The sequence below is a fragment of the Capra hircus genome, chromosome 3 (genome assembly GCF_001704415.2).
Source record: "Capra hircus breed San Clemente chromosome 3, ASM170441v1, whole genome shotgun sequence".
NCBI lineage: Eukaryota > Metazoa > Chordata > Mammalia > Artiodactyla > Bovidae > Capra > Capra hircus.
The window spans coordinates 10539573-10560933 of NC_030810.1; the positions used below are offsets into that span (position 1 = coordinate 10539573).

At 46.7% G+C, this 21361-nt stretch overlaps 1 protein-coding gene across 4 annotated transcripts in view; it reads right to left on the reverse strand.

Annotated features, from left to right (window-relative positions):
- Window positions 1–21361, reverse strand: part of KIAA0319L (KIAA0319 like) — a 117685-nt gene that overhangs the window by 23274 nt on the left and 73050 nt on the right. For all 4 annotated transcript variants that reach the window (XR_001917317.1, XR_001917316.1, XM_005678716.3 and 1 more), the window contains exons 10-20: window positions 19616–19844; window positions 16404–16527; window positions 15533–15665; window positions 13600–13748; window positions 12400–12551; window positions 11910–12048; window positions 10206–10365; window positions 4873–5015; window positions 3895–4017; window positions 3109–3199; window positions 1952–2043 (exon numbers count right to left, since the gene is read on the reverse strand). Coding sequence is in view for 2 of the 4 variants with exons in the window: in XM_005678716.3 (XP_005678773.2) it covers window positions 1952–2043; window positions 3109–3199; window positions 3895–4017; window positions 4873–5015; window positions 10206–10365; window positions 11910–12048; window positions 12400–12551; window positions 13600–13748; window positions 15533–15665; window positions 16404–16527; window positions 19616–19844 (1535 nt within the window). In the remaining 2 variants the exon portion in view is untranslated. The remainder of the gene's footprint in view (window positions 1–1951; window positions 2044–3108; window positions 3200–3894; window positions 4018–4872; window positions 5016–10205; window positions 10366–11909; window positions 12049–12399; window positions 12552–13599; window positions 13749–15532; window positions 15666–16403; window positions 16528–19615; window positions 19845–21361) is intronic.

Sequence of the window (21361 nt, forward strand, 5' to 3'; positions counted from 1 at the left end):
GCAAGTCTTCCCCTCAAGCGTATCTGGACTCCGCCTCTCTCTCTCATCATCTCTCCACCACCAGAGTGTTCTATCCAGTTTCCTCTCCAATTCCTTCACATGGCAGCCAGTTGTCTTTTTATAACGTAAATAAATCTAACTGCACCATTCACACCTCCTTAACTCTCCCGACTACTCCTAGGAGCCCACAGCAGCGTCCCGGCTCACCTGTCCAGCCCTGTGCCACTCACCCCACTCACTGTACCTTCCGCAAATGCCCCCTGCTCCTTCCGGCAGCTGGGCCTTCAATCAACTGGCTTGGCCTGCAATCCTATTTCTCAGAGCCTCTGTGTGCCTCATTCTCGTTCTCGTTGACACTGGGGTCTCAGCTTCAATGTTATTCTTTATAAATACCATCCACTATCACATTTTGTGTATTTGTGAATGTGTTTGTTTAATGTCTGCGTGATATAAGCTACACAAAAGCATCATCTGTTGAGTTCACCGTAGTATAACCAATGTCTGGCTTAGGCCTGGTACACAGTGGTATTAATCCATATGCACAGATGAATAAGCTACCGTCCCTACCTTCTTCAAGGGTATTACTGACTAGTAAAGGGACAAACAATAAGGTAACTGACATAATACAGTGAGAGAAATGCCAAAACACGTGGGAGAAAGAAGAGCGTGACTTTTAACTGGCAGGTTAAGGGCTGGATGAGAAAGTACTTTCTGGACAGAAACACGAACCAACAAATTTGGTTTAGAAAAGAGAGACATCAGCAAGGAGGAGGATCTCAGAAACACACAAAGACGCAGGCTCACCAAGGCCACCATCTAACAGACCAAAAGCCCCGGAAGGACTTCATGGCGTAGAGCAACCGTGCCACAGCGACAGACACCCTGGCGACCTCGTGGAGGGTGCTGTGCGGCGTTCTCCCCTCTGGCCGCCACCCTCAGGATCTCTGGGGCGCCCTGGCGGTACTTCTGCAGTTCGCCAGCCCCACCTCCAGACACTGCCCCACTGTGCTCCGGAACCGAGCTGCCCGGCTGCTGACAACCCGGACTGCCTACGAGCTTTCATGTCTCTCCTCCCTCACTACAGTGAGATTCCGAGGGCAGAGCCTGCGTCCGAGAACGCTACACAGTCCCCTTACAGCCTTCCTAATATCAAGCTTTAAGTATGAGAGATGTTAAACAAACATGTTGTAAAAGAAACCGGGTCTACGTTCAGAGTGTTGGGAATTGTTCTACACAGAGTCCAGCTCCCATAAGGGGACAAGGCCTGTCCTGGGGCCACTATGGTAAAAGGGAACCTCACCAGTGACCAAGCTCAGACAGGAGGGAGAGCCCTGCACCTGCCCCGGCCCTCCTAACCCCACCACCAAACGCTGTCTCCGTGCTTGTGCAGCTGGAAATGCTCTGACAGACGAGCCCAGTGCACCTGGAGCCAGCAAGCAGCAGCCCCCCACGGGCTCGAGGACAGCTGCGGAGCCTGCGGATCTGCCCGACAAACCCGGGAGAGGAGAACGCAGGAGGGGAAGGCTGGCTGGAGAGGAGGGCCAGCAGGCAGACACTAGCTTTGACTTCTTCACAGCCTCACCCTGTCTGCTCAGAAAGGACAGACTGACCAGGAGAAAGAGACCAAGGTCCTTGAACTCAACCTCAAGGGGCAGCTTGAAAAGCTGAACTCCAGGCAGAAACCCTAAGGGGAATGAGCAGGCAAAGGAGAGCAAGAGGGTGAGCCCCCTCAGCACAGGGAAAGGGCGGCTGAGAAGTGAGCCCTGGAGCCCAAGCTTGTCCAACAGGCAGGTTCTGCCCCCACAGGGAAAAGCGGACCCTGGTCCTCATCAGGGAGGGGACAAGGTGCTTTTCCAGCACAAAGAGCTGTTGGGAGGGAAGGGTGATGGTGGCGGCCCTTCATCTACTACGGGGTGGCCCCGGCACCCAGTTCCCGAGGTTCCCAACATACCTGCTCGGGACGTTGGCTTCAGTTCCAGGCTTTCCTGATCCGTGGCATCCAGGATCTTGTACTTGCTTTTCCTCTTCGGTTTTCCTTTTTGCCTGAAAAACACAATCCCTGTCTCTGCTCAGGAAAGAGGGTCTGTGTGAGGCTCAGGTTGCCACCCACAGGTGACAGCCAGACTCTGCACGTGGAGCCCGGATCCAGGGATGCTGCTTAAGGAAAGAGCTGCTTCTCCTTATTCCTCAGCTGGGAAAGGCAGCAACTGTGATTTGTTATTCAAATACTCCTCATCAACTTGGGAAAAGGTAAAGGAAACATTACCTTGGACAGATTGATTAAAAATGTAAATAAAACAAAACCCCTATCCTTGAAGGGTGGAAGGTGAGGGAAAGCTTAAACCAGCAATGTTGTTAATGGTGGTTGTCCTGAATTGGTGGAAATTTTTTAAAATTCTTTTACTTTGCTAAGTTTTATTGTAAGGTTATATCGCAGGTTGCATTTCAGCTCTGCAACTTACTAACTGTGTATCCTTGGATGGATGACATTATTTTCCTGAGAAAATGCTCTTTATGCCTATAAAAAAAGATATTACCTATAAAATATCATTATGATACTTGACACAGAGTAAACACAGAAGTGACACCTATTATTAATAATGAGAAACATAATAAATATTACTCTCAAATATTATAAGACTAGATAGGAAGACTAAATGAAAAAAACCCAAAAGACTTAATCATGGCTAACCTAAGTCTGTAAGTACAAGAAAACATAGGCACATGAATCTCAAATCGAAGGGGAGACAGACAAATTAGGAATCCACGGGGAACAGTGGTGAGGCTGAGGTGTGGAGTACTACAGCTCACACACCCTAGAGATAGAGGTAAGCCAGGTCCATGCCCCAGGCCCTCCCAATGCCCACTCAGCCACAGCCACGATTTCCAGGTTGCAAATCACTGCAGTGACAGCCACTCACTCCCTCAGGAGCATCAGAAGGTAAGGAGACCTTTTTTGGGGCATGCTGTGGGTAGGCCATGTAACAGAGATGGTAAGGGGAAAGTCCTAGGACTCAGTGCCCCCACGTAGAAGGTGCCAGATACCTCTCCAATGAACAAATACGTAATTAGAAGCCTGAACAAATTTACAGGGCAAGTGCATCTTACCTCTTACAACAACAGATTACAGTCCAGGACAGGATCCCCAAGGCAACGACAATGAGAAAGGAAGCAATGATAACATATAACACGCTCCACTCTGCCAAGAAAAACAGAATAGTAAGGACGGTGGAGAGAGAGGCTGAACTGGGCCGCCCAGCTGGGACAGGAAACACTGTGAACAAAATGGTCCCCACGGCTCCCCAGGGAAGATGAGACCTTAGAGATAAAAGCAGCTGAAATCTGAGCTTGGCTCTGAGACCCTGCAGCAGTCAGGCAGGCTGTAATGAGCTTCAACAGAGGAAAAGAGGGGAATGGAAATCTACGGGCTTCCATGGGGCGAGAGCACACAGGCACTCCAAAAGGACAGGAGGCCATACAGCTGGTCTGATTTATGCTGCATTTTGTGGTTGGTCTGATTTAAGCTTGTTTCGTTTTAAGCAACTGCTTCAGGGGAATTCCCTGGCGGTCTGGCGGTTAGGACTTGCCACTTTCACTGCTGGGGCCTGGGTTCAATCCCTGGTCAGGGAACTAAGAAACAAAGATCCAACAAGCCACAAGGCATGGCCAAAAAACAACAACAGAAAAAGAAAACCACAAAAAACTGCCTCAGAGCTTCCCTCTAACCTTGAGCAAGCGCGGAGGAAGGAAGTATTAAGTCCTCGGCAAACAGCAGATACACAAAGTTCTTCTCCTTGTTCGCTCATCTGCCTTGGAAACACCAGCACCCACCCACTCAACTCAGAGCCACAGTCAATGCCAAACCAGCTGGCACAGTCAAAGCAGCAAACTCACCACAGTTGCTGTCTCCATCCCTCAACTGCACCTTGATGAAATTCTCCATCCAAAAAGGGTCACAGACGCAGCGTTTGGTGAATGAATCACAGTGGCCGTGGTCAGAGCAGTTCAACTGGCACGCTGCAAGCAGCAGGAGAGGGGCGCAGGGCCACAGGAGTCAGCGCCGGAGGAGGACCACCTTCCAGGGCCCACGAGGACGGGACGGGACCCCCAGACCCACGCCTACGGGGACGTGTCCGCCAGGCCTGCCCCCGAGGGCCTTCACAGCTGGCACCACTCCCGTTATCCCCATCATGGCTGAATACAACTGGAGCAGTCAGAGAGGCCCCAGACTGTTCTCCCTTGCTGTTTTCCGTATCAGCAGTTCTTACTTAACCTTTCATGTCCCACAGACCTTCTTCTCAGGACAACTTAATTGCCAAGATAGAAGACATAGTATTATAGAGGAAGGCAATTATACTAAACATGTTTTTTAAGAATTTAAGAATACAAAACTTTACAGATAATAGTATATGTCTTTATTAAAATATTAAGTCATAAGATTATAACAGTGTCTGACAGCTGTTATAATTTTGAAGTAGTGATGAATAAAAATGCTATTTCATCAAGTGGTATGATACAAAACTATCTGAATTTCTATTGCTTTAAAGTCACATGTTCTGTTAAAACTACAGTACTTTGTGACTGAGGAAAAGAGTAAATTTCAGTCAGAGGCTCATGAAAACAAAGATGTTTAACTAATTTTTTTTCCCCATTTGAACTCACAGCTCCTCTGAACGCTATCTCAGGGGCCCAGGGACCCAGGTGAAGAAGCTCTGCAATGAGTTGGGACTCTTTCATGATAATGGTAGTGGAAAAAAGTGATTATTTCCTTATTCCCAGAGAACCAGAAATGTAGCCCAAGGACAGCAGGGATGACACGTGAGCTGTGGGCATTGGGCAGGCTTTCATTCCCAACTCCCCACAAGTACTCACTGACAGTGTTGATTTCCAGGGCCCTGAATATCAGAAAGTCTGTCTTTTGCTTCTGCAGCTCACTCTTGAGCATCGCTGCCACCTCATGGCCTTTGAAGATCTGGTGAGGAGGCTCATTCTGAACAAAAAATACCATCTTGGTGCTGCGGAGACATGCAACAGTGTGGATGAGCTGACGCTGTCAACTGGATGGAGCTGCCACTGCTAGGTGCCTTCTGTATGTGCCAGACACTGTGCTAAGTACTACACACCTTCTCTCACAGCAAGTCAGTGAGAGAGGGGCTGCCCAGCACCATCTCCATTTTCCAGAGGACAACACTGGGGCTCAGAGGGGTTGAGTAGCTTGCCCAAGGTCACACAGGTAATTATGGCAGAGCCAGATCCCAACCCTGATATGCCTGACTCCAAAGCCTAGGCTTTTAGAAAAGCCCTAAGCTGCCCTAATTAACAAGAAGACCTATTCCAAGAGGTAACCAGAGGTCAGAAACACAGGGATTTAGTTTTGGGTACATTCTGCTCTCAGCCTTTTAACAGCTAAGAGTGTAGTGATGTTGGGTTTGTGCCTAGATTTTCTGTAAGACAAAGCACGGTGCTTTCTAAAATGTAAACTGTTGCACGGCATCAGAGCATCCGCAGGCCAAAACATGGCCAAAATGACAACTACTGTGGCAGCAACAAGAAAAGCCTGACACGATGGTGTGGCTGGTACAAGACCATGTTATTCTCTGTCCAGATCTGTTTACTTTCTGACTGTCAACTTCTGTCCAATGTTTGAGCTCACCTCTGGGTGGCATGGAATCTATTCACTAGCCTTGGCCTCCATTTTTGGCAACCTGCTCTGTGATTCCATGTTAGTCTCAAAACTGAACTCTCCCAACCAGTGGGTCACACTGGGTTCATAGGTGCGCCCCCAGTAAGGATCCCCACTGCATACAGGGGCTGGGTGGGACCCGGGTATCCCAGACGGCCGGGACCAGCTTCATTCAGTATAATTGTCTGTTTATCCCAACTGTGTGTGTATCTCAAAGTGTCACAGAAACAGTATCATCTTCTATGTGTGGACTGACATGAAAGTTTGGGAAGTCCTTTCCTAAAAGACTTTTAAAAGTTCACTGAGTAGTGAGGCTAAAAATGGGGTATTATGAACTCCAGAATCAAGAAACAAATCTTTTCCATAAGATTTGTGGTCCTGTCTCATACTACATGTAAAATAGATAACTAACGAGAACCTACTGTGTAGCAAGGGAACGCCACTCAGTGCTCTCTGGCGACCTAAACAGGATGGAAATCTAAACAGAGTGGACTGTGAGTGCCTAGAGGGGTGGGATGAGGTGGGAGGTGGGAGGGAGGGAACATCTGTATGCCTGTGGCTGACTCATGTTGATGTATGGCAGAAACCAACACAATACTGTAAAACAATTATCCTCAAATTAAACATGAATCCGTTAAAAAAGAGAAAAAAGAGTGGATACAGATTTATGTATAATTGATTCAATTTGCTGCACAGCAGAAACTTACACAACACTGCACGGCAACTATACTCCATAAAGACTAATTTAAAAAGATGCAGCCATTTCTCATATTTTCTCCTAGTTACCTAATGATTCACACTTAGTTTCCATTTTCATCTACACACAGATAACCCTCAAAGCTTTATCTCCTCTCCCCATGGCCCTCTTGAGTGACCAAATCTATACCTACAAATGCTTGCTAGAATATCTACACCAGACCTACCACAGACATCTCAAACCCAGCATGGTTCAAAACAGACTGATGATAATCATTAATCAACTCATTATGTGTTAGGGACTACATAAACATTATCTTACGTAATCTTCACCAAGCCTTCAAAATGGCTGCCAGAATTTTTTTACAGGTGAAGGATGAGTTTGGAGAGTCACCTGCCCACTGTCACAAAGCTGCCACTGACAGAGGCCGGGCTGCCTGGTGAGAGGCCCATGCTCTTTCCCATCGTAATAACACTCTCTCTCCCCTTCCAATCATATCCTCCTCCTGAATTCCTCAGCAAAGCCCATCAAGGCCAAACCAGAAACCCAGATGCGTCTCTCTTCCTCGTGCCTCAGATGCAGTGATGCAAGTCTGCAAGCAACCCCTTCCACAACACTCTCACCCGCACTCTCACTGGAGTCTTGCCACTGCTGTGTCCCAGCCAATTCCCACCAGCTTGATCAATCCAGCAGCCACCTTCCTATTCCTATTCCCAGGCTGCCAAGCACAGCTTAAAAAGAAAGTCCTAATCATCATGCTGTCTCCAATCCAGTGAACCCTGACTGCGTATTAGATTTATCTGGGTTTTTTTTTAAATCTAGGTGCCCAGACCTTACTCCAGACCAACGGAACCATCATCTGTGGGGGTGAGGCTTGGGTAATGGTATGTTCATAAAAGCTCTAAGTGATACCACTGTGCAGCTGGAATCGCTGCTCTCACTTCCTGTCTCTAACCTTGGGTGAGACCCCAATACTGCTCAAAGCCAGCATCCCTTCCTGGAGTGGGTGTTCTCAACCTTCACCACTTTCCTCAGACTGTCCACCTCACGCTTACCTCCTCGAAGCAGACAGCCTTACCTCCAGCTTCAGAGAAACTGGACGTCGGTGCTAGAGAAACCCTTTCAAATGCCGTCCTTCTCTGCTTCCAAACTCACCTGTAAGAGCACATCTTCCCTCCTCTCCTCCCATCGCCAGAGGAAGCGGTGCTCCTGCTCTGTCCACAGCCAGTCCCCCAGAACTACCTCCCCCGGCAACCTCCACCATCTACTTCTCTTCTACATCTTTCCCTCAGTCTATAAAAATGTTCAAGTATTTCCTACCTTTAAAAGGCGTTCTTTTGAGCTTGTCTCCCATATTGGTTTCAATACCAGCCTCTTCAAAGAGGCATTACACCATCTCTGTATTCTCAAACCATGAAAAAGCTTCGCTCCCAGCCTCTAAGTGAAATGATCTCACTAGAGTTCTGATGAGCTACTGATCACAAACTCAAAAGCCTGTTCTGCATGCTCACCGCACCTGTCTCTGCAGCACTTGAATCCTCTGGCAGCCCACCCCTCACTGCCAGCCTGTCTCTTAACTCCCAGCAGGCGGCTCCCATCTGGCTCTCCCCCCACTTCTCTGACTGCTGTTCCTTAGTTTCCTCTGCTGGCCCTTCTTTCTTTGCCTTCCTCTTGAATACCGATGTTCTCCAGAGCTCTGTCCTCAGCCCTCTTGACACTCTCCCAGCGTGACGCACCAATCCTCATGGCTTTAACGCTGCCTGTCCAGTGACTCCTATCTCTGGCCTTTCCTTCCACCTCAGGTTCCCACCTCTACATTCTACTACCTGATGAAGCATCTCGCTATGTAACCCACGTGCAAGTATTTTTTAGTCGCTCAATCATGTCCAACTCTTTGCAACACCGTGGACTGTAGCCCACCAGGCTCCTCTGTCCATGGGATTTCCCAAGCAAGAGTACTAGAGTGGGTAACCATTCCCTTCTCCAGGAGATCTTCCCAACCCAGGGATTGAACCCAAGTCTCCTGCATTGCAGGCAAGATTCTTTACCATCTGAGCTACCAGGGAAGCCCAAGACACCCCAAATTCAACAGTCAAAACTGAACTCGTTATCTTTTCTTTGAAACTGGTTCTTTCTGTATCCCTAGTCTCAGCACCTACCATCTATCCAGGCACACCAACAAAAATTCTCATATTTGACGGTTCACTCAGTTTCATTCCAAAAGGGTCACCAAGCCCTACTGATTTACTCTGACGTTCTTTTAATTTCCTCATATCTCCTGCCATTTCCACAGCCACTACCTCATTCGGTGTTAGCACCCTTTTCCTAGACTAGTCCAAAAGCTTCCTGATTTGTCTACAAGTCTTTGGTCTCTTCCTATTTTAGTTTTAGCCTCCACACTACCAACCTCCCTTAAAAAAAAAAAAAAAAAAAAAGAATATCCTTGTTTCAAAAATAAACAAAAACTTCCATACAAAACTAACTTCTGAGTCCTCCCACCCAAACTATTCAAACTGACCCGCCTGGCCTGCTTATGACTGTCCTGAGTCTACAGAGCCAGCCTACCATCCACCGTATCCTAGGGCCGGGTAAGTGCTCTGAACCCATGGGCTTCTTCCAGAGCAAACTCTACATTCATATCACAGGAATACTGTTTATGCTGTTCCCCTATATTGAATTTCCTCCTTGTCCTTCTATGCTTGATCAGTGTAAGTTTTACTTCTGGAAAATCTTTGAACTACCTCAATCCCAATTTTCCTGAAAAAATAATCACTCCCTTGCCTATGTCTCCATGATAGCGTTACCCCAAAACTGGGTTCTCCTCTAGGTGGTATTAAGCCAAAAGACACAACCAAGCCAAAGGTGAGAAGAAGAAAGACTTTATCACTTGCGGCAAGTGAGGAGAACACCAGGGATCTTTCCCAAAGCAGTGTCTCCCTAGATGGCAGAAGTGGGGAAGCTTTAAGCCAAGGGGACAAGCACATTCATGAAGGGGCTTGAGCAGAGAATTCAGCACAGAATTGGGACACAGGTCAACAGAGTCCAGGCTTTAGCTGATTGAAATCATGAGGCTCAGAAAAGGTCAATATCTCTCCTTAGGTTCCAGTTGATCTGGTGGATGAGGGCTTCAGGTTGTCTTTACCAGTGGAACAGAACTGGGAGTCTTCACAACTGATTCATCATTTTTGCTACTGTTACTTCTCTTGCCTGAGAAGAATCACTGGGTCCTGAATTCTTTCTCTGCTTTGTCACACTGCATGACTCGTGGGGTCTCAGTTCCCCAATCAGGGACTGAACCTGGGCCATGGCGGAGAAAGCCTAGAATCCTAACCACTAGGCCAGCAGGGAACTCCCCATTCCTGCATTCTTTCTTCCCTTAAGGTCATTAATTAGTGAGACCTCAAGGGCAAGCACTGTAGCCAGGTTTACATCACAAAATGGCTTAAGCCAAAAATGGCTTAAGTTAAGAAAAGCCGGATTCTTTTTTTCTGGGGACCCCCTACCCTATCTGCTTCCAACTGGCCTTCTGTCAAAGCCACTGTGTATTGATGTTATATATTTAGTTGATCATCTCCCCTCCTAGAACACGGTCGTCAAACATCATGGCTCTCTTCTGACCTTGTAACCTGATGCAGTGTCCAGCACCGAGCACATGACCTGTCCTAAAAGAGTACCTTTCTTCTTCATTACAGAAATGAACACCATGAGTGATTCCTGGTCAGAGGGCCCACTCTTCTCTATCTACCCACACTACTTTATCAGCTCAGTCAAGAAGCCCGGGGACCCCTGGTCTTTCCTCGTCTCCCCCCATTCATGCCCAGCTACCTCTGCTCCGTGTACGGCTGAATCTTTTGCACAATGATGTCGGAGTCCAGCACCCCCAGGAGGACCCCAATCTGGCGGATGAACATCCCCTTCAGCCTCTCAGTTAGCTGACTGACGTTGACATCCAAGATGATCTCCACCAGGCTGTTTTTCCTGGGATCTGGAAAGCACGTGGGATCAGTCATGGCTTCAGAAGCAGGAGAGTTAACAGACCTGCCACTGCGCCTGCGCTCTGGCCCAGGAGAGAACGGGGTGAGAGCATTCAGAAACGCAAGTGACTTCCTTCAAAATGGAAAGGCCCCGCGGTGAGCTCCCCATTGCTTTGTCCTGAGCCCAGCAATCTGGGGCTGGCTTGGAGAGCTTCTGAAGCATTCCAGGTCTCTCCACTAACCTGAGAAATACCACACATGTGCGGGGGCCCAGTCCAAATCAACGGGGTTTAGTGAAGGAAGTGGGGAAAAGAGGAACGCTTCAACGTTTGTTCTGAAAGTCTCTGCCCAACTGGCTTTCCGGAACTCTCCAGACCAAGTGGTGGGTGTCCAGCAATCTCTCCTGATCCAATCTGACTTTTCAGTGACTGCTGTACTTTGTATGCAACAATGGGAAGGAAATTTTCCTTGCCAACAATCTTACCAACGGGAATGCACTTGCCCTACAGGTTTGAAAACCATAAACACAAAGGAAATCCAGGCAGCCAGGAAACACGGATTTCCTTAAAACAGCATCACAGCAGGACAATGTTTTCACAACTCTAGAACTGTGAGACCATTATGTCTTACTTTTGATTATGCCGTAAAGACTGTTCCAAATGTGGAAGTTAAAAGTGACTATTCAGAATACCTTCTTCACACATGGTGCATCATTTGTCTGTCCTGATGTATCATTCACATAATCAGAGACTATCTGTGATGTGATTTTTAACACAGAGGAGACTTCACCGTGTCTTGGCTGTTGTCCTTCAGAGAGGTAGGGCAAGGACTGGAAGACCTGCCAAGATCCCTTCCCTTCTAAGACATCTGTACATAAGCTTGGCCTTAATCCTAATAAAGAGTAGGTTGAAAGTTTATACCTTCTCATCAGATGCTCAGGAATTTATAACACTCTATCCCACCCTGTACTCATTTCCTCCCTAATACCAAATTAGCCTCGAAACAAAACAAAAACATGGTTCTATTTAAGAAAGAAATTTTGTGTCTGCAAATCTGAAAAATGTAAAGGACACCAGTTACTTTACCTTCCCTGGGGGTTGTCAGATAAAGCCTGAGGCTCAACTTACAAAAATAAATTGTTTTCTGCAGCTGGGTGCTGATGAGACATCATGACTCAAGTTATTCCTGTGCTCAGATTCCCAAAGCACCCTGAGCCCTCTGTCATCAGTCACACAGAGAGGAGAAAGTGCTGGCACAGGGGCCCAAAGGCCTGGCTCTGACACAACGGCTGTGTGAAGCTGAGCAAGCCCTGCCCTCTCTGAGTTTCTGTTTCTCCATCTGAGTTAAGTAGGGGGAGGTCCATATTTCTGTGTGCGTAGGAGAGGTCTTGCTGGAACAGAGAGTCTCTACAGAGTTCTTAGCTTGGGGATTCTAGATTGTTTTAAAGCTGGATATGCCATCTGGCTCTGTCCGTGCTGGGGGAAGGGTCTCAGGATCCAGGCCCTGCTGGGCTGATCCAGCAGTTCCGCCCTGGCTCCTCACTAAATGAACTCACCAGGTTTCACCTCCACCGTGGTCCGGTCTACGTCACTCTCACCCTTCGCGTCAGTCACCTTCAGGTGAAACGTGTAGGTTCCCTCGACCAGGTTGGAAAGAAAGAGGACAGGGTGGTGATCAGAGCGATTTAACACCTCCTGTGGGGTGGAACGACATGGCGGTGCTGCAGAGCAAAGCCACACTCCTTTCACGGGAGTCAGCGGCCGCTGTCATAGCTAAGCCCCCTCTGGGTAGACAGCTTTGAGTTCCTGTTCTGTGATGGCATCACAACCCGCAGTGATGAGGATCAGAGAACAGAACCATGTTCTGTTCCACACAAGCCTGAGGGGTGACCCTAGGCAAGCCATTCAATCTCCCTGATTTCAGAGCAATTCAGGTTTGACACAAGAGACTACTTGGTTAAAACGGGTCCTGGAGTGCTTGACTCAGACTCCTCTCCCCATCTCACCACCTGAGCTGTGCAGCTCTCCGCCTCCTGGCACACTTACCCCTGCTGCTGGGCTCCCCTCATCTCGAGTCCAGAGGTAGCTGACTATTCCCTTGTCATCTGAGGACTTGGAGCCGTCCAGCTCTGCTGTGTCCGTGGGCAAGGTAATCACCACATTTCCAGCTATCTTGGCTACAGGTGCTTTGTTCATTTCTAAACAAAGAGAAACCATTGAAAAAAATGTATGATTCAGAAAAAAAGAAATGTTTCTTCATGGTGCTTGTGAGGAAATTAAACATCAAAAACATCCCAACTGAAGCAGTGTTTTAAGTGCTTATCCGTGCCAGCAATTAACAGTGCCGAGTTACCACCACCGGTGCTACAGGGCTGTGGCTCCAGTCCCACCCAGAGAAATGTTCCCCAACCCTGCACAGCAGAGGCAAGTGCAGTTTCCTCCCAGATCCTCACAGCAGCCTCCCTGGAAGGGATCCATTTCTCTGCTTTGGTGACATAAGATGACTAGAAACAAAGGCCTAACGTGATTAAAGCCCTGAAGTTCAGGTTTCATCAGCTGATACTACGTATTATCTTCAAAATGCGGCTTAAAACATTATTCTCTGAACATCTTTTTTTGATTCCTTCCTTAGCACTTCAATAGAGGAAAAGGAGAGAGACACTTTTCTTACCCGGAGCCCTACCTGCAGCTTTCTTTACTCAGTGTGTGCTCTCTATTCACTGCGTTCAGGATACTGTATTGGGGGGTCCTCTGCATATCTGATAGTTTTTCCTACCATCAGCTTATGGGCCTCTCCCAAGACCATCACTGATCACCGTGCCTGCAAACCAGAGCAAGGCTAAGCCACTCCTGTTAAGCTGGCCTCAGCGTGCAGGCTCCCAGGAGGAGCATAGGAAGCAACAGCGCAGGGCAGTCATTCTAAGGTTGGACAGCAGGTGTCACTGTGGCTAGCAGGAGACTTACAGAGACCCGGGGACTTAGCAGCAGAGATAGAATAAAAATGCAAAGGGAAAAATCCTTAATTCTCTTCCTATTCACCTGAGGAGGGAAGAAGGGAGGGAGGGAAAACAATGAGCTAAAATTTACCTTAAAAGCCACTCAATCAAAGACTGTTTTAGAAAAGCAAATACCAGCTGCCCTTACCCCTAACTTTCTTCTCTAATCAATTCTTCAAACAAACAAGAGATGATGGATTCTTTATCTGACCCAGAGGCAGCTGTACCAACCCAAGGCGGCAAGATATACCTTCTTTGACAATGACATTCACAGAGCTCTGGCTTTGCAGGTTCCTCTCATCTCTGACGGTCAAGGTGAACACGTAGGTTCCCACTTGCAGCCCAGTCACAGTGGCGACACTGCTGTTAGCATTCTCGAGCTGTACCCCGTCAGGTCCCCTAGACAAAGAGAAACCCGAGGGAGGAGTTGCACCTGTCTACTGTTCTCCTGTCCCCGACTCAGCAGGAGCAGAGAATTACTGCCTCAGCTAAGACATGAACTATTGTTTCCTTCACCTCAAGAGGGCATGTTTAAAAATATTCCATTTGGACAGAGTGTCATCTGGCCCCAAAAATACAAGCTACCTGCTGATCAGAAAATTCCATTCACCTGCTTTCAGACACATTTAGCCTTATCCTTTATGAGAGCTTCTAGAATATCCAAACTTTGTGCTGTTCCAGTTTGCAAAAGGAAGAAAGTGCTCTGAGCAGGTCTCTGATCAAAAGAATGATTTAAGAGTCATGTTTCTGAAAAGCATCTCTGGCCCAGTAGTTGGTTCAGCTCTTGCCAGCAAAGAAGCAAAATGCATTTTTAAATCACATGCCAAATTTCCTCCTGCTGAAAAGTCAGGGAGAGGAAATAGGCCAAGGCTGCAGACAGTACTCAGGGAAAAACCATCCTCTTCTTAGCATAGCAGCTGCATAAGCAAAACTTCCTCCCGCTCCTAAACAAGGGCCACAGAGGACCCAGAAGCCCATATAGTCCTTGTCCCCGGTGGCCTCACAAGAAGCCTGCAGCAGGGGAGTGAGCTCTGCGCCAACATGCAGGCACAACACTCACTACACACAGCAGACAGCTCTGCTGCTCCAGGGCCAAAAGCCTCAGAGCTTCCTAACACCGAGGGGCAGCCAGAGAAATCCGCACACTCGCAGGGTTTTGCTCTTGTTTTAAATGAATAACCCTGACCCCCGCCACCCCTCTTAAAACAGATTCTCCTCCAAGAAGCCATGCTAAGCATTACTTCTGCTGTAAACACCAATAAAACTCAAATAAATGGTTTATCTGCTGTGTCTTCAACAGACGGTTATAATTAAAACATTCTAGGTTGAGGAAAATTAGGTTCTCTAAAAGAAAGAAACAAAAGCTAAGCAAAATAATTTCTAGACAACAAAAGCTAAGCAAAATAATTTCTAGACTCCAACTCACCAATCATAAGTCAAGTGCTTTGTAAGTCAAATTACAGCCCTTACCCACCCATCTCTAACATCCCAGTCAAAACCAAAACCAAAAAACCCAGTCTCTCCTTTGGCTGCTATCTTTGGAAACTGAGAATGCTTTTAACTCTTTCTTGGAATTCTTTTGCTTCCTATGGGATCTTGCATATAATCTGAGTTCCATTTGTTAGGCTTAAAGGAAATGAAACAAACTGAGAACCAGGAATGGTTCGATTAGGAAATTCCAATTTAATTAGTAGTATTTTAGTTACTGCCTTTGGCCTCTGGCTAGCTTAAGTGGTAACCAGTGTCTTCAAGGAAACAATAACAGAGTAATGCTTTCATTTTGTAGATGAATTTTCAATTCTCCTTAATAGCTGCTCTGCCCCATCCCCCCTGCCAGCCTTACTCAGTTAATTTTGAGCAACAGTACTTTTCTGCTCCATTACCCCTTCCATCCTGCCTCTCAAGTGTAATTAAACTATGCATTTCAGCAGACGGATTGCACCTGTAAAAGCACCAGAACCACAAAGTACTACCTGGGGACAGTTGATGGTAAGCATTCTCTTTCTTTCTTATAAAAATTATATCATTTTCTTACAGCTGAAGTTTGGGACTGCAAACATTTCTTTCTCAGTATTCCCCCTTGGATAAGCTAATAAGAAAGTAAACTCTTAAAGGGAAGTAAAACCTAGCTCTTCAAAGGTCTGGTGCCTTTGCAAACACAAGGGTTTCGTGTCAGTACTCACTGTGTTTTTTCCCAAAGATACGAGATAATTTTCTGGTCATCAGAGCTTTTGCTGCCATCCAGGGTTGTGCTATCCACGGGAAGAGTCAGCTCTTTATCTGGGCCTGCATCTGCCTGTGGAGGCTTGTTGTTTTCTAGAAGACAGAGACTTGGAGGTCAAAAGCAGGCAGTCCAGCTGGGAAAACAGAGGAACCAACTGGGACATATGTTCTGGAAGCCTCAAGGACTCTGCCTCTCCAGCCACAGAACTTTCAGATACTGTAGGAGGTAAGGGTATGGTCAGGGAGCTCATGATGAAGAATATAAGACCAAAACGTATAAAACAACTCTGAAAGAACATGGCAGAACATAATGAAGTTACAGCGCCATGCTAAATTTGAAGTATAATGCTACAGGAGTTTTAAATGAAAGGGCCTGAGGGATAAGGCAGGGCTTTTTTGAGGAAGCGGGCTTTAAGCTGGCCCTTAAAGGATATGGTAGAAGGAGTTCCCTAGTGGTCTAGGTCTGTTAGGATTTCACTGCTGTGGCCTGGGTTCAATCCCTGGTAGAGGAACTGAGATCCTGCAAATTGTTAAGGTGGGTCAAAAAAAAAAAAGGATATGGTAGGATTGGGGATGGCAGAGACAATCTGCTGGCTCCCCATGAAGGCACAGTAACCAGCCAAGAGCAAGGGCACAAATGAGGCTGTGAAATGCTCTTTCTCTGTACCCATGAAGAAGGCACCAGGGGAATGGACAGTCGAAGTTGCCAGGGGGATGGTAGATTGGTAACTCCCATTTCTACCCTCATATAGCTCAGAACCCAAGCCCTCTTCTCACCCAATGGTCAAAGGGCCAGCCAACAGAAGAGCCTGCCAAAAGGTCAGAACTTACCAGGCTGCACAATAACAGTCACCTGAGCGGTGGCCTGCTGCCCTATTGTATCAGTCACCGTGAGCTGGTAAGTATAGTCTCCCTCTTGCATGGCAGAGAGCTGCAGGGTCGGTGTCCTAACCCCCTGAATGAATAAATACAGAGAAGTGGACTCTCAAAATCACATCATATGGTAAATCCTTCTCTGGTCTATATCATCTACCCAGTTTTCTAAACCTAGGTTGGTACTGGGCCACCACCTCCCAGTTAGTGAATACTCAACCAGACACTGTGAAAGTGCTGCACTCAATATGCCAACAAATTTGGAAAACTCAGCAGTGGCCACAGGACTGGAAAAGGTCAGTCTTCATTCCAATCCCAAAGAAAGGCAATGCCAAAGAATGCTCAAACTACCGCACAATTGTACTCATCTCACATGCTAGTAAAGTAATGCTCAAAATTCTCCAAGCCAGGCTTTAGCAATACGTGAACCGTGAACTTCCTGATGTTCAAGCTGGTCATAGAAAAGGCAGAGGAACCAGAGATCAAATTGTCAACATCTGCTGAATTATCGAAAAAGAGAGTTCCAGAAATACATCTATTTCTGCTTTATTGACTATGCCAAAGCCTTTGACTGTGTGGATCACAGTCAACTGTGGAAAATTCTGAAAGAGATGGGCATACCAAACCACCTGACCTGCCCCTTGAGAAATCTGTATGCAGGTCAGGAAGCAACAGCTAGAACTGGACATGGAACAACAGACTGGTTCCAAATAGGAAAAGGAGTGCGTCAGGGCTGTAAATTGTCACCCTGCTTATTTTTAACTTATATGCAGAGTACATCATGAGAAACGCTGAACTGGAAGAAACACAAGCTGGAATCAAGATTGCCGGGAGAAATATCAATAACCTCAGATATGCAGATGACACTACCCTTATGGCAGAAAGTGAAGAGGAGCTAAAAAGCCTCTAGATGAAAGTGAAAGAGCAGAGTGAAAAAGTTGGCTTAAAGCTCAACATTCAGAAAACGAAGATCATGGCATCTGGTCCCATCACTTCATGGGAAATAGATGGGGAAACAATGGAAACAGTGTCAGACTTTATCTTTATGGGCTCCAAAATCACTGCAGATGGTGACTGCAGCCATGAAATTAAAAGACGCTTACTCCTTGGAAGAAAAGTTATGACCAACCTAGATAATATATTCAAAAGCAGAGACATTACTTTGCCAACTAAGGTCCGTCTAGTCAAGGCTATGGTTTTTCCAGTAGTCATGTAGGGATGTGAGGGTTGGACTGTGAAGAAGGCTAAGTGCCGAAGAATTGATGCTTTTGAACTGTGGTGTTGGAGAAGACTCTTGAGAGTCCCTTGGACTGCAAGGAGATCCAACCAGTCCATCCTGAAGGAGATCAACTCTGGGATTTCTTTGGAGGGAATGATGCTAAAGCTGAAACTCCAGTCCTTTGGCCACCTCATGCGAAGAGTTGACTCACTGGAAAAGACTTTGATACTGGGAGGGATCGGGGGCAGGAGGAGAAGGAGACGACAGAGGATGAGATGGCTGGATGGCATCACTGACTCAATGGACGTGAGTCTGAGTGAACTCCGGGAGATGATGATGGACAGGGAGGCCTGGCGTGCTGTGATTCATGGGGTCACAAAGAGTCGGACACGACTGAGCGACTGAACTGAGCTGAACCAGACACTTTGGAACATCTTGTTAAAAAGGCTTGACCCTTCAAGGGAATAAACCTCTGACATAGCAACAGTTTCAAATAAAGTCAGAGCGCTCACGAGGGAAGGGAGTATAGGAAAATGTGCAGAGACAACCAAGATCCATTTCTATGACTCAACCCAAAAAAAAGACCATGAACATATAACAAAACAACACAATTTAAAGAACAATGTTCTAACAAAGTGTGATGCTTAACAAAGCTGCCTCAATAAAACATGGCAGCAACAACTCAAGATACTTTGTAATGCTGTGCTGTCCCCTTACAGGTCTGAACAGATTCTGCGACAGCAGAGAAACCTCATATAATACTTAAACTAAAAACGGATGAAACGTGAGCTTTAAGTCATGCCTCAAACATGAAAACGTAAGACTCCTGAGTGTCAGAAGGGATATTACAGATAATTCAGAGCCAACTGCCAATGCAGGAACTTCTAAAACAGCTGGCAAAACTTAGCAGCCTCTGGGCTGAATCCCGCTTGCAGGCATTTTACTTGGTCTTAGGGTCTTAAAAGTTGGAAAATTTCATGTGAAAGTCTAGACTTGTCTTCTCTTGAAAAGCTGGAGGCTCTGACAACCCTGGGACCGTACCCCAAAGTGGCAGCAACCAGTCCAACTTGAGGGGCTGCTGAGCCCTCAGTCGGGGCTTATGGTGTGCAGTTTGCCACAGCCACTCTTCTTCACTTAGTTACCTGCCTGTCGACTGACCTAGCCTCTTCTTCAGTATCTTCAGAGAGAAGATGCTCACCATCCAGTCAGGCAATCTACTCCAGTTTTTCACAGAGCTCACTAAGATGTGCTGTGCCGTGCTTAGTCGCTCAGCCGCGTCTGATTCTTTGCGACCCCACGGGCTGTAGGCCACCAGGGAACTGTCCAGGCAAGGATATTGGAGTGGGTTGCCATGCCCTCCTCCAGGGGAACTTACCAATCCAGAGATCAAACCCAGGTCTCCCACAATGCAGGCACGCAGTATGACCTGCAGACAGCCCTGGGTTCAATCCCTGGGTTGGGAAGATCCCCTGGAGAAGGGGAAGGCTAACCACTCCAGCATTCTGGCCTGGAGAATTCTGTAGACTGTATAGTCCATGGGGTCGCAAAGAGTTGGACATGACTGAGCGACTTTTACTTTCGCTTTCAAAATGTGCACTCCTCAGCAGAAACTAACCCAACATTGTTAAGCAACTATACGCCAAAAAAAATTTGATTAAAAAAAAAAATGGTTTGTACCCTTGCAATTTCTAAAGAATTTGACTCCCTGAAATTATCCAAGAACAGCTATCAGTCTTTTCCTCTAATACTAAATATTTAAGATAAAAGTTTTTGCTAATGGGTTAACTGAAGGCCCTGTAACCTTTCTTAAAAAAAAAAAAAAAAATCAATGTTCTATGTACTAATCTGACTTTCGTTATTAAGACGGAGAAAAATAAGCCTTGGATGGGTGACCCAGTCCAGCAGCTCTAATTTCCCTGGGCAAGAAAAGACAGGTGCTCTTCCTTCCTACCTGCATCTCCATCACCTTCCCCTTGCTGTTTGGGCTGAGCGACCACTCATAGCTGGTGATGCCATGATCATCAGTGCTTTGGTTCCCGAAGAGGGTGATGGAATTCTGGGGCAGAGTGATCACTTGGTTGGGGCCTGCATTGGCCACAGGGGGGTAGTCCACAGCCTTGTTCACCGTCAGGCTTGCAGTGGTAGAGTTGGTAGCTCCATCAGAGTCTACTACAGTCAAGCTGTCAGGACAGAGAGAGAAGTACCGTTAGGGATGGGCTTAAAGAGAGAGGGATAAACACCGAAGAACTGGAACTCAAGGCTAAGAAACAGCAATGTGGCAGGGTTACCAGGTGGCAGTCAATTCTAACCCACTCTTTTTGGAGAGTTAGGATAATGCTAGAAGCTAAGATTGACTGAGAGTTTACTGTGTGGCAGGCACTGTTCTAAGCACTTTGTATCTCACTTAATCCTCACAACAGCTCTATAAAGTACTGTCCTTATTTCACCCCTATACACAAGAGGAGACCAAGGCAGAAAGAGGAAAAGTAACTTGCCCAAGCTTGAAAGCTTGATAGCAGTGGAGTCAGGGTCTAAATCTAGACAATATATCTCTACACCATTTCACTCTGCTGCCTACCTGTGTCCATGGCTGGGACCTTTCCAAGCACTGTCTGATCTGGCTCTCCCAACAACCGTACAGAAAGAGGTATCATCAATCTCACAATTATACAAGTCTTTAAGAGGTTAAGAAACCTGCCCAGAGCTAAATAGTGAGTCAAGGTGCAAGCCCAGTGCTCTGACTCCAAAGCCCAGAACCAAGTCTTAAGCAGCAGTAATTCCCAGCCCCTATCCCTATGAGGTTCAAAGATGCTACACTAAATAAAGCAAGCTCTGACTGCAGCAGGCTCTCCTCCCATCATCCTGTTTTGGCTGTGTACACAGCGCGAGAATGGACTTCCTGGGCAGACAGCCTCTAGGATGGACCGGGAAGGCTGGCTCCAGTAAGATGGGAGCCTGAGATGGAAATGAATCTCCTACGCAACAGTCCCACAGTTTGTGCCAGTGTGAAAGAGAATTTGCAAGAGAAAAAAAAAAAATGTTCATTTATAAGAGCAGGCTTTTACCTAAATGATGCCTTCCAGCTGAACAGCCTAAAGCTTCTCTTGCCACCTCAAAATGTGAGCATAAGCAAGCAAGGAGGTTTGGGCTCCTTCCATTTTGCTGACAGAAAGAGGAAAAGCATATAAAAGACATGTCGTTTGTTTAAATCTCACCACCAGCCACAGAAACAGCCAGACATCTGTGGGTTTTTAATCCCACAATCTCACTTTTTACCTATGGTCTTAAAGGGATTTCTGATATTACAGCCTTGAGAAAAAGAGCACAAAAACATCACACACAAATCAGCAAATACTCGGAAAAGAAAAATCCACCTAAGTTGTCCTCTTTTTCCAGTTTCCCTGTTTTCAGTTTGTTTTTTTTTAAACATCTTATTTATCTTCTCTTTCAGAACAAAAGCAAGTTATAGACAGATGCAAAATGGCAAATGCCCATTACTCTGACTTTCACCTTAGACAGTCCCTGGCTTGTGTGTAAAAATCCTGGAATTAAACAGCAGCTGACCACAGGGCTGGGGAAAGAGGCCACCACCACGTAAAAGCAGGGAACAAGAAAAGGCAAGTGGAATCAAACAAATTGGACCTTAATGCTAGTCAAACCCAATCCCATCATTTTACGGACTGAGGCTTGGAAAAAC